This window comes from Heloderma suspectum, chromosome 2 (genome assembly GCF_057233095.1).
Source record: "Heloderma suspectum isolate Gila_16-S chromosome 2, 16-S_ref, whole genome shotgun sequence".
NCBI lineage: Eukaryota > Metazoa > Chordata > Lepidosauria > Squamata > Helodermatidae > Heloderma > Heloderma suspectum.
This window is the reverse complement of record NC_139459.1, coordinates 13867669-13880170: the sequence shown is the minus strand read 5'-3', so window position 1 is coordinate 13880170 and position 12502 is coordinate 13867669. Positions and strand designations below refer to the sequence as shown.

At 51.2% G+C, this 12502-nt stretch overlaps 1 protein-coding gene across 1 annotated transcript in view; it reads left to right on the top strand.

The window, feature by feature from the left end:
* The first annotated feature begins 270 nt into the window (after positions 1-270).
* The window catches only part of EPG5 (ectopic P-granules 5 autophagy tethering factor), an 88278-nt gene continuing 76046 nt past the window's right edge, over positions 271-12502 (top strand). Inside the window, exon 1 of the mRNA XM_084832846.1 lies at positions 271-422. Coding sequence (XP_084688972.1) covers positions 366-422 — 57 coding nt within the window. The 5' untranslated portion in view covers positions 271-365. The remainder of the gene's footprint in view (positions 423-12502) is intronic.

Sequence of the window (12502 nt, the reverse complement as noted above, 5' to 3'; positions counted from 1 at the left end):
GCAAGGCGGTTGTGCCCACCCTGGAATATTCAGGGTGCGACCCTAAGCATGTTTAGAGGGGAAAAGGCTCTACTGAAAACCTGTCGATTTCCTATGAAGCCCCCTCCGCCCCAAGGCCGCAAGAAAGACCCCAAAGCCCATACAGGCTGAGGAAGAGACCTGCGGGTCCCGGACGCTTGCGCCTCGTTTTGCGGAGATTGAGTCGGCCGGACAGTGGGCGCGGGCCTCTACGTTCCGGGCGGCCCTAGCTCTATGGCCCGGGAGGGGCGCGGCCGCGGCCACGGCCACGTGACCCCGCGCTGTCGCGGGCGGAGGGGCGCCGCCGCGCAACCGGCGACGCGGAAGGGAAGGGCGGCCGCGGCGGGATGGCGGAGGCCGTGAAGCCCCGGAGCCGGGCCAAGGCCGGCCGGGGCAGAGCCAAGGTGACCGAGCCGGCGGGCGCCGCGCCCTCCCGGCCCTCCAGGCGGGCGCCCCCGGAGGCCTCGGACTGCAGCGCCAGCGTCCCCAGCCGGCGGGGAATGTAGTCCGAGGCACCTGGCTTGGGGAGGATGGGGAGGGTAGTCCCAGACACCTGGCCTGAGGGGGGGGAAGGATCGGAGCCGTAGTCTGAGACACCTGGCTGGCGGGGGAATGGGAAGTGTAGTCTGAGACACCTGGTGGGGGGGAATGGGAAGTGTAGTCTGAGACACCTGGTGGGGGGGGAATGGGAAGTGTAGTCTGAGACACCTGGTGGGGGGGGGGAATGGGAAGTGTAGTCTGAGACACCTGGTGGGGGGGGAATGGGAAGTGTAGTCTGAGACACCTGGTGGGGGGGAATGGGAAGTGTAGTCTGAGACACCTGGCTGGCGGGGGAATGGGAAGTGTAGTCTGAGACACCTGGTGGGGGGGGAATGGGAAGTGTAGTCTGAGACACCTGGTGGGGGGGGGAATGGGAAGTGTAGTCTGAGACACCTGGTGGGGGGGGGAATGGGAAGTGTAGTCTGAGACACCTGGTGGGGGGGGGAATGGGAAGTGTAGTCTGAGACACCTGGTGGGGGGGGGAATGGGAAGTGTAGTCTGAGACACCTGGCTGGCGGGGGAATGGGAAGTGTAGTCTGAGACACCTGGTGGGGGGGGGAATGGGAAGTGTAGTCTGAGACACCTGGTGGGGGGGGGAATGGGAAGTGTAGTCTGAGACACCTGGTGGGGGGGGAATGGGAAGTGTAGTCTGAGACACCTGGTGGGGGGGGAATGGGAAGTGTAGTCTGAGACACCTGGTGGGGGGGGGAATGGGAAGTGTAGTCTGAGACACCTGGTGGGGGGGGGAATGGGAAGTGTAGTCTGAGACACCTGGTGGGGGGGGGAATGGGAAGTGTAGTCTGAGACACCTGGTGGGGGGGGGAATGGGAAGTGTAGTCTGAGACACCTGGTGGGGGGGGGAATGGGAAGTGTAGTCTGAGACACCTGGTGGGGGGGGGAATGGGAAGTGTAGTCTGAGACACCTGGTGGGGGGGGAATTGGAAGTGTAGTCTGAGACACCTGGCTGGCGGGGGATTGGGAAGTGTAGTCTGAGACACCTGGTGGGGGGAGAATGGGAAGTGTAGTCTGAGACACCTGGTGGGGGGGGAATGGGAAGTGTAGTCTGAGACACCTGGTGGGGGGGGAATGGGAAGTGTAGTCTGAGACACCTGGTGGGGGGGGAATGGGAAGTGTAGTCTGAGACACCTGGTGGGGGGGGGAATGGGAAGTGTAGTCTGAGACACCTGGTGGGGGGGGGAATGGGAAGTGTAGTCTGAGACACCTGGTGGGGGGGGGAATGGGAAGTGTAGTCTGAGACACCTGGTGGGGGGGGAATGGGAAGTGTAGTCTGAGACACCTGGTGGGGGGGGGAATGGGAAGTGTAGTCTGAGACACCTGGCGGGGGGGGGAATGGGAAGTGTAGTCTGAGACACCTGGCTGGCGGGGGAATGGGAAGTGTAGTCTGAGACACCTGGCTGGCGGGGGAATGGGAAGTGTAGTCTGAGACACCTGGCTGGCGGGGGAATGGGAAGTGTAGTCTGAGACACCTGGTGGGGGGGGAATGGGAAGTGTAGTCTGAGACACCTGGTGGGGGGGGGAATGGGAAGTGTAGTCTGAGACACCTGGTGGGGGGGGGAATGGGAAGTGTAGTCTGAGACACCTGGTGGGGGGGGAATGGGAAGTGTAGTCTGAGACACCTGGTGGGGGGGGGAATGGGAAGTGTAGTCTGAGACACCTGGTGGGGGGGGGAATGGGAAGTGTAGTCTGAGACACCTGGTGGGGGGGGGAATGGGAAGTGTAGTCTGAGACACCTGGTGGGGGGGAATGGGAAGTGTAGTCTGAGACACCTGGTGGGGGGGGGAATGGGAAGTGTAGTCTGAGACACCTGGCGGGGGGGGAATTGGAAGTGTAGTCTGAGACACCTGGCTGGCGGGGAATTGGAAGTGTAGTCTGAGACACCTGGCTGGCGGGGGATTGGGAAGTGTAGTCTGAGACACCTGGTGGGGGGAGAATGGGAAGTGTAGTCTGAGACACCTGGTGGGGGGGGGAATGGGAAGTGTAGTCTGAGACACCTGGTGGGGGGGGAATGGGAAGTGTAGTCTGAGACACCTGGTGGGGGGGGAATGGGAAGTGTAGTCTGAGACACCTGGTGGGGGGGGGAATGGGAAGTGTAGTCTGAGACACCTGGTGGGGGGGGGAATGGGAAGTGTAGTCTGAGACACCTGGTGGGGGGGGGAATGGGAAGTGTAGTCTGAGACACCTGGTGGGGGGGGGAATGGGAAGTGTAGTCTGAGACACCTGGTGGGGGGGGGAATGGGAAGTGTAGTCTGAGACACCTGGTGGGGGGGGGAATGGGAAGTGTAGTCTGAGACACCTGGTGGGGGGGGGAATGGGAAGTGTAGTCTGAGACACCTGGTGGGGGGGGGAATGGGAAGTGTAGTCTGAGACACCTGGTGGGGGGGGAATGGGAAGTGTAGTCTGAGACACCTGGTGGGGGGGGAATGGGAAGTGTAGTCTGAGACACCTGGCTGGCGGGGGAATGGGAAGTGTAGTCTGAGACACCTGGTGGGGGGGGAATGGGAAGTGTAGTCTGAGACACCTGGTGGGGGGGGAATGGGAAGTGTAGTCTGAGACACCTGGTGGGGGGGGAATGGGAAGTGTAGTCTGAGACACCTGGTGGGGGGGGGAATGGGAAGTGTAGTCTGAGACACCTGGTGGGGGGGGGAATGGGAAGTGTAGTCTGAGACACCTGGTGGGGGGGGGAATGGGAAGTGTAGTCTGAGACACCTGGTGGGGGGGGAATGGGAAGTGTAGTCTGAGACACCTGGTGGGGGGGGGAATTGGAAGTGTAGTCTGAGACACCTGGTGGGGGGGGAATGGGAAGTGTAGTCTGAGACACCTGGTGGGGGGGGAATGGGAAGTGTAGTCTGAGACACCTGGTGGGGGGGGGAATGGGAAGTGTAGTCTGAGACACCTGGTGGGGGGGGAATGGGAAGTGTAGTCTGAGACACCTGGTGGGGGGGGAATTGGAAGTGTAGTCTGAGACACCTGGCTGGCGGGGGATTGGGAAGTGTAGTCTGAGACACCTGGTGGGGGGAGAATGGGAAGTGTAGTCTGAGACACCTGGTGGGGGGGGGAATGGGAAGTGTAGTCTGAGACACCTGGTGGGGGGGGGAATGGGAAGTGTAGTCTGAGACACCTGGTGGGGGGGGAATTGGAAGTGTAGTCTGAGACACCTGGTGGGGGGGGAATTGGAAGTGTAGTCTGAGACACCTGGCTGGCGGGGGATTGGGAAGTGTAGTCTGAGACACCTGGTGGGGGGGGGAATGGGAAGTGTAGTCTGAGACACCTGGTGGGGGGGGGAATGGGAAGTGTAGTCTGAGACACCTGGTGGGGGGGGGAATGGGAAGTGTAGTCTGAGACACCTGGTGGGGGGGGAATTGGAAGTGTAGTCTGAGACACCTGGCTGGCGGGGGATTGGGAAGTGTAGTCTGAGACACCTGGTGGGGGGGGGAATGGGAAGTGTAGTCTGAGACACCTGGTGGGGGGGGAATTGGAAGTGTAGTCTGAGACACCTGGCTGGCGGGGGATTGGGAAGTGTAGTCTGAGACACCTGGTGGGGGGAGAATGGGAAGTGTAGCTCAAGACACCTGGCTGGCGAATGGGAAGTGTAGTCCAAGACACCTGGTGGGGGGAGAATGGGAAGTGTAGTCTGAGACACCTGACTGGGGGAGAATGCGAAGTGTAGCTCAAGACACCTGGCTGGCAGGAGAATGGGAAGTGTCATTTAATACCAGGTTGGGGAAGCTCCTGGCTAATTGCTGGTGCAGTTTTCTCCTTCTCCTCCATCATCATCAGAGCCCGTCTGCTGGACCAGACCAATGGCCTGTGTAGTCCAGCATCTTCTTTCTCACGGTGGCTGACTGATTTGTTTTGTCCTTGTTGGGATGTATCCAATGTTAGTCCTACTTAGAGCAGACCCACTGAAGTGAATGGGTCTTAAGTTACTCGTGATTAACTTAATCCCCATTCATTTCAGTGGGTCTGCTTTAAGTAGGACTAACATTGCCCCTGAGGTAGACTGCCCCTGAATTTGGGGGCTCCATTTAGCTATCTTGGCTAAGAGCTGATGGTAGATTTCTTCTCACCCTCCATTGGAAGACCTGTGCTGGATCAAGTCAAAGGTTTGCCCAGTCCAGCATCCTGTTCCCCACAATGTCAACCAGGTGCCTCGTGGCAAGCCCAAAAGCAATATGTGGGGGCAACAGCCCTTTCATGCCGTCACTCCCCAGCGAATGGTCTTCACTGATGGGTTTCCTCTGAATGTGGGGTTTGTGCATAGGCGTCATGACTTGTAACCATCGATAGATCCCTTTTCCGTGGATTTGTCTAAACTCCTTTTATTGCCATTTAAGTCAGTGTCCATGGCCACATGTGGCAGCATTTCTTAAATTCATTATGTGTTATGTGCAGAAGTAACTTCCTTGTTGGTTCTGAATCCTCTGCCAGTCGGATCCATTGGATGACTCCAATTTCTAGTATTCTGAGAGAAGGAGGAACACTTCTCTCTCTCTCCACTGTCTTCGCTTTGTGTGTCATCTTAGGAACATGTCTGGCATGTTCACCTTAAGCTGCCTTTTTTTTCTTAACTGAAAGCCCCCAGATGCTTTATCGTCTTGTTGTTGCCCTTTTGTGCAACATTCCCAGTTGTGTGATGTCTGTTTTGAAATGGGGCGACCGGAACTGTACACAGTATGCTAAATGCAACTGCTCCATTGCTTGTGGATGGAGAACAGCAACTGTCGTGGCTGCCAAAATTGGCACAAGCTACTTCACTGCAAGAAAGTGCTTTGGAGAAACATGGCTGCCAGGTTTTCGGGAATGTTTTGTGTGGGTGGCTATTTTCCTTTCTCACTTGAGGCAGCAATGAACCCAGGCAAATGTACAAGTGTAAGGAGTGCAGTGTTCCAACTTTTCTGCTCTTTCTCCCCGCTGCTCTTGTAAACTGACAGGATTTCTTTTGGGGCATTAAATATTTAGGGCAATAGCAAGAGTAAAACAGAAAAAAAAACCTCCCTCCCTCTTCTCTGCCCTGTGCTCTTGTTTGACATTTGTCAAATGCACTAGAAACTGTTTAGGTAAAAAAAAAAAAAAAAAAGCAAGTGAGGGTGTATGAAATTATGCGTGGTGTGGAGAAAATGGTTAGGGAGACACTTTCTCTCTAGAACTTGGGGTCATCCCATAAAGCTGAATGGTGGGAGATTCAGGACAGATAAAAGGAAGCATTTCTCCACACAGCACATAATTAAACTATGGGATTTACTACTGCAGGATGTAGTAATGGCCACCAATTTGAATGGCTTTAAAAGGGGATTAGGCAAGTTCACAGAGGATATCAATGGCTATTAGTCACAATGGCTATATATTCCCTCCTGTGTTGGAGGCAGTATGCCTTAGTTGTACCAGTTACTGGGGAAAACGAGTAGGTGGGCGCTGTTGCATTCATGTCCTACTTGTGGATTTTCCACAGGCAGCCAGTTGGTATGAACAGAATACTGGTCTAGATAGGCCTTTGGCCTGATTCAGCAGGACTGTTCTTATGTTCTTATCTGCTTCCATGCTGCCTTCCCAAAACAGTGCCAGAAAGGCACTTTTACATTTGTGTGCAAGAACAGAGACGTTCTCGTACCTTGATTCTTGGAGGTATGCATATTTGACAATTCTTGTACAGCTAACAAAGCTGGAACTTACTGAAGCGGGAGAGGCCAGGGAAGAGGTACAAGGACAAGGGAAAAGAGCAAAGATATCCCCTCCAGTCCCCAGGAGGCTTCCAGCCCCGTTTATTATCTCTGTATTAGCGAGTTTCTAACATATACGTGACTAGGGGCAGAAGAGTAGCTCTATTCTGTTGTTGTTCAGTTGCTCAGTCGTGTCCAACTCTTCGTGATCCCATGGACCACAGCACGCCAGGCCTTCCTGTCCTGCGCTCTCTCCTGGAGCGTGCTCAAGTTCATATTCATTGCATCGGTGATGCTATCTAGCCATCTCATCCTCTGCCGTCCCCTTCTCCTTTTGCCTTCAATCTTTCCCAGCTCAGGGTCTTTTCCAGTGTCTTTTCTCTTCGCATTAGGTGGCCAAAATATTTGAGTTTCAGCTTCAGTATCTGTCCTTCCAATGAGCACTCAGGGTTGATTTCCTTTAGGATTGACTGATTTGACCTCCTTGCAGTCCAGGGGACTCGTAAGAGCCTTCTCCAGCACCACAGTTCGAAAGCATCAATTATTCAGTGCTCAGCCTTCCTTATAGTCCAGCTCTCACAGCCATGCGTTACTACTGGGAAAACCATAGCTTTGATTATACGGACCTTTGTCGGCAAGGTGATGTCTCTGCTTCTTACTATGCTGTCTAGGTTGGCCATAGCTTTCCTCCCAAGGAGCAAGTGTCTTTTAATTTCATGGCTACAGTCACCGTCTGCGGTGATCTTGGACCCCAAGAAAATAAAATCTGTCACTGCTTCCATTTCTTTCCCCTGTATATGCCAGGAAGTGATAGGGCCAGATGCCATGATGTTAGGTTTTTTAATGTTGAGTTTCAAACCAGCTTTTGCACTGTCTTCTTTCACCCTCAACAAGAGGCTCCTTAGATCCTCTTCACTTTCTGCCATTAGGGTGGTATCGTCTGCATTTCTGAGGTTGTTGATAATTCTCCCAGCAATCTTAATTCCGACCTGTGATTCATCCAACCCGGCGTTTCTCATGATGTGCCCTGCATCTAAGTTAAATAAGCAGGGCGACAATATACAGCCTTGTCGTACTCCTTTCCCAATTTTGAACCAATCGGTTGTTCCATGTCTGGTTCTTACTGTTGCTTCTTGACCCTTGTACAGGTTTCTCAGGAGACAGGTGAGGTGGTCTGGTACTCCCATCTCTTGAAGAATTTGTCACAGTTTGTTATGACCCACACAATCAAAGGCTTTAGCGTAGTCAATGAAGCAGAAATAGACGTTTTTCTGGAATACTCTTGCTTTCTCCATGATCCAGCGAATGTTGGCGATTTGATCTCTAGTTCCTCTGCCTCTTCGAAACCCAGCTTGTACTTCCGGTAGTTCTCGGTTCACATGCTGCTGAAGCCTAGCTTGTAGGATTTTGAGCATCACCTTGCTGGCATGTGAAATGAGCGCAATTGTACGGTAGTTTGAACACTCTTTGGCATTGCCCTTCTTTGGAATTGGAATGTAAACTGACCTTTTCCAGTCTTGTGGCCACTGCTGAGTGTTTCAAATGTGTTGGCATATTGAGTGCAGCACTTTAACAGCATCATCTTTTAGGATTTTAAATAGCTCAGCTGGAATACCGTCATCTCTGCTAGCTTTGTTGTTAGTAATGCTTCCTAAGGCCCACTTGACTTCACTCTCGAGGATGTCTGGCTCAAGTTCAGTGATCGCACTATCATGGCTATCAGGGACAATCAGATCTTTCCTGTATAGTTCTTCTGTGTATTCTTTCCACCTCTTCTTAATCTCATCTGCTTCTGTGAGGTCCCTGCCTTCTTTGTCCTTTATCATGCCCGTCTTTGCACAAAACGTTCCCTTGATATCTCTGATTTTCTTGAAGAGATCTCTAGTCTTTCCCATTCTGTTGTTTTCCTCCATTTCTTTGCATTGTTCATTTAAGAAGGCTTTCTTGTCTCTCTTTGCTATTCTCTGGAACTCTGCATTCAGTTGGATATATCTTCCCCTTCCTCCCTTGCTTTTTGCTTCCCTTCTTTCCTCAGCTTCTTGTAAAGCCTCATCAGACAGCCACTTGGCTTTCTTGCATTTCTTTTTCTTTGGGATGGATTGAGTTGCTGCCCCCTGAACAATGTTACGGACCTCCGTCCATAGTTCCTCAGGCACTCTATCAGGTCTAATCCCTGAAATCTATTCCTCACCTCCACTGTATATTCATAAGGGATATGATTTAGGTCATACCTGAATGGTTTAGTGGTTTTCCCAACGTTCTTCAATTTAAGCCGAAATTTTGCAAGAAGCAGCTCATGATCTGAGCCACGGTCAGCTCCAGGTCTTGTTTTGACTGACTGTATAGAGCTTCTCCATCTTTGGCTGCAAAGGACATAATCAATCTGATTTCGATATTGACCATCTTGTGATGTCCATGTGTACAGTCGCCTCTTGTGCTGTTGGAAAAGAGTGTTTGCTATGATCAGCGTGTTCTCTTGGCAAGACTCTATTAGCCTTTGTCCTGCTTCATTTTGTACACCGAGGCCATGCTTGCCTGTTATCCCGGTGATTTCTTGACTTCCTACTTTAGCATTTCAGTCCCCTATGATGAAGAGGACATCTGTTTTTGGTGTTAGTTCTAGAAGGTGTTGTAGGTCTTCATAGAACCGATCAACCTCAGCTTCTTCGGCCTCAGTGGTTGGGGCATAGACTTGAATTACTGTGATGTTGAATGGTTTGCCTTGGATTTGTATTGAGGTCATTCTATCGTTTTTGAGATTGTACCCCAGTACTGCTTTTCCCACCCTTTTTTTGACTATGAGCACTACTCCATTTCTTCTAAGGGATTCTTGCCCACAGTAGTAGATATAATGGTCACCTGAATTAAATTTGCCCTTGCTTGTCCATTTTAGTTTGCTGATTCCCAAGATGTCGATGTTCAATCTTGCCATCTCATGTTTGACCACCTCCAGCTTACCTTGATTCATTGATCTTACATTCCAGGTTCCTAAACAACATTGTTCTTTACAGCATCGGATTTTCTTTTCACCACCAGACGCATCCACAGCTGAGTGTCCTTTCAGCTTTGGCCTATCTGCTTCACTCTTTCTGGCGCTACTTGGAAATTCCCTCTGCTCTTCCCCAGTAGTATATTGGACACCTTCCAACCTGAGGGGCTCATCTTCCGGCGTCATGTCTTTTAGCCTTGTGCTACGTGCCATGGGGTTTTCCTGGCAAGAATCCTGGAGTGGGTTGCCATTTCCTTCTCCAGTGGACCACATTTTGTCAGAACTCTCCGCCATGACCTGTCCGTCTTGGGTGGCCCTACACAGCATAGCTTCTGGCTTCACTGAGTTACGCAAGCCCCTTCGCCGCACCAAGGCAGTGATCCATGAAGGGAAGGTCTATTCTGTCTCTCCAATTATGTCCTTGAGCTGTACCTCTGTATGTTCTTCAGTGTGAATGGATGGCAAAGTACTGCACATCTGCAGCGAAGGCAGAACCCCTGCTCTCCACCACCAGTGCTGGCTGGCTGAGCCTCACTTACAAGGATACTGTAGTGTATCCTTGTGTGCACAGTTGATATGCTGCAGCCCCTCACTGGTCTTTGCAGTATAAGAGCTCTTCCTACCATCACATGTGCATGCACGTTGACACAAGCAGTAGCTTCTGCCTGGTTCCAGATGCTGTAGAGGACATGTGATTCACACAGGCCTTTCTTTAGAGCAGCTTTCCCCAACTGGGCTCCTTCTGGATGTGTTGGGCTTAGATGTTAGAGAAATTCACAACAGATTCAAATAAGTTTGGATTTTTGTGACTCTGACCTGTGGAATCGGCAGTGGACCGACTTTTTCTGAGTCACGTGGATTTCAAGGACTTGCGAACCAATTCTTCACTTCGGGGGGATTTGCGCTGCTTTGCAGTAGCGCTTATGTGCATTAGTGCTAATTTGCATTCACTAATGCACAAGTGCGCACTTTGCTAATGCGAATTCATCCAAGTAGAATGAAATGCTGGTAAAAAAAAATCCAATTCCGTTAGTGAGCAGATGATGGAATCAAAGACGCCTGACAGTCTGTGGAACAGAGATGGCACGGATTAACAGAGTTGGCTGTGCAGGCTATGGGTGAAGGAAGTTGGGATCGAACACATCTTTGGAGGTGCTCAGTTGGGGAAGGCTGCCATCAAGGGCTTACCATCAACTTTAGATAGAACAGGCTATTAGCTGTGATAGGGCACTTACCTCTTTTAGATAGAACAGCCATGCTAAGTCAGTGGAGCCTCAGTGGTCAGAGACAGTATACCTGTGAATACCAGGTGATGGAGAAAAGCAAGAGAGGATCTTTTGTTGTCACCTTTGTCCCATTCGAGCTCGTAGATGGCTGGCAGGTCGGCCACTGCTGAAGACATGAGGCTGGCAATCCAAGAGGGGCATGGAGATCAAAGCACGTAACGTTGCTAGGGTTGTCATGGGTCGATACTCCAGACTCAGTAAGCATCAGGTGATGGAAAGATCAAGAGGAGTCCTAGTAAGGCAGTAGTTGTTGTTATCCATTGAGGCTCATGGCACTTCGCAGAGTTTCATGAGCAAAGGAGTTGGATATTTGCCCTGTAGAAGCAACAATCAAGATGTTGGCAGGTTGGGAGCCCACAAAGCAGAGGGGAGGGATGGGAGAGGCCAGGGCAGAGGGTGCACCAAGGCAGGGACAGACAAAGAAATGCACTTGCCTGTTCAGAGGCTTTTTTTCAGCTGGGAAGGAGATTAAGGGCTGAAGCCAAGGTCTTTGGGGAAAAGGTGGGTTTTGAGGCCAAGAAAGTGGATGGCAAAGAGTTCAGTGGAGGCTGGTGGCTCCAATTTCAGTGGGGCGGTGCATCCCCTCTTGGTTTCTGTCAGAACCAGTCAGAACTCTAAAAGAGCTATCCATATAGTTCTGACTGGTTCTGATTGAAGCCCGGATAGGATTCATGGTGTCACTGACATCAGACCCATCAGCCTCCATTGGTAGTCCTGCTAGAAAAGTATGAAGGAAAGAGAAAAGCTAAAGGTTTCTTGGGTAGGGACATATAGAACCCTGGTCAGGAGCTCATTTGTCTGGTGGGCTACTTTGAGTTGCATGTAGATCTGCTGGTGTTCCCCACCTGCCACCCTCACAATCCCCCCCTCCCCCGGCAGAATATCAGAAAGTGACTGGAAGAAAAGAAAGCAAAGGGGAGAAAGGGGTTGATGTGGCTGGAGAGCTGCTTTCCAAATTCTGTTGTAAAGAGGAGTAAAAGTCCCTTAGTGTGGTTACTGTCTTTGCTTTCATAAGCACATGTCTGCATTCTTGAGGTCTAGAAGCTTACTCTTTATTTAAAGTAACCTCCCCCAACTTGGTGCCCTCCAGATGTTTTGGACATCAATCCCCATCAGCCCCGGCCAGCATGGCTAAGGATCAGGAATACTGGCAGCTGTCCAAAACATCTGGAGGACATGGAATTAGGAAAGGCTGGTTTAAAGAAATGAATGCTTAGTTTCTTTGGAATCTGATGGGCACCCTGGAATAGATTCTGTGCTGAAATTAATGCTGTGCTGAAAAGTTCTCCCACATGTTTTACGACCATTCTCATTCAACTTGATAGAAAGGGAATCGCTTTCGGAAAGAAATTCAAAGGAGGAGAAATTTTGGAGAAATTGTCAGGGATTGGCTTATGTTACTTGTGAGGTGGCTAAGGAGTGTGCATGCGTGTCCTGCCTGTCATTGTACAGTAATCTCTGTGGCAGCCTGTAGCCTTCTTGGCTTCCTGCCCTTCAGTTAAAGCCATCGTGAGGCAAGCATCATGAGGCAATTCCTCCCATGGGGCTTTTTCAGTCCAGGAAGTGCAGGTGGCCTCGGAGGCTGCAGAGCCATGGAAAAATGTGTATTAGGTAGAGAAAACACACACAGCACTCTCAGCCACCTCGCAGTGCTTAGGGAAGCTCAAAAATGTCACCAAAAGAAATTCAACATTCTGCCTCAAGAGAGTGGAAGCCACAGTTGATGCTGTTGCCACCTACAGAAGCAGTGCAATAAACCGAAAACCCTTAGGAGAAAAGAAAGAAGCTGTGCTACAACCTCTGCCAGTAGTGAGCCCTATCTGTGAGAAACTGCTGGAGAATTTCTGCTCCCCTAGGTGAAATTGTCCCCCCAATTTCTCTGCCTGCAAATAGGCTGGAGAATTTTGAGAGGCCGTGTGTGCACAGCTCTAGTTGAAATGCCATGGTGGTTTGTGAAGGCCCGCTGCCTTTGTGGGTCAGGGTTATTTTTC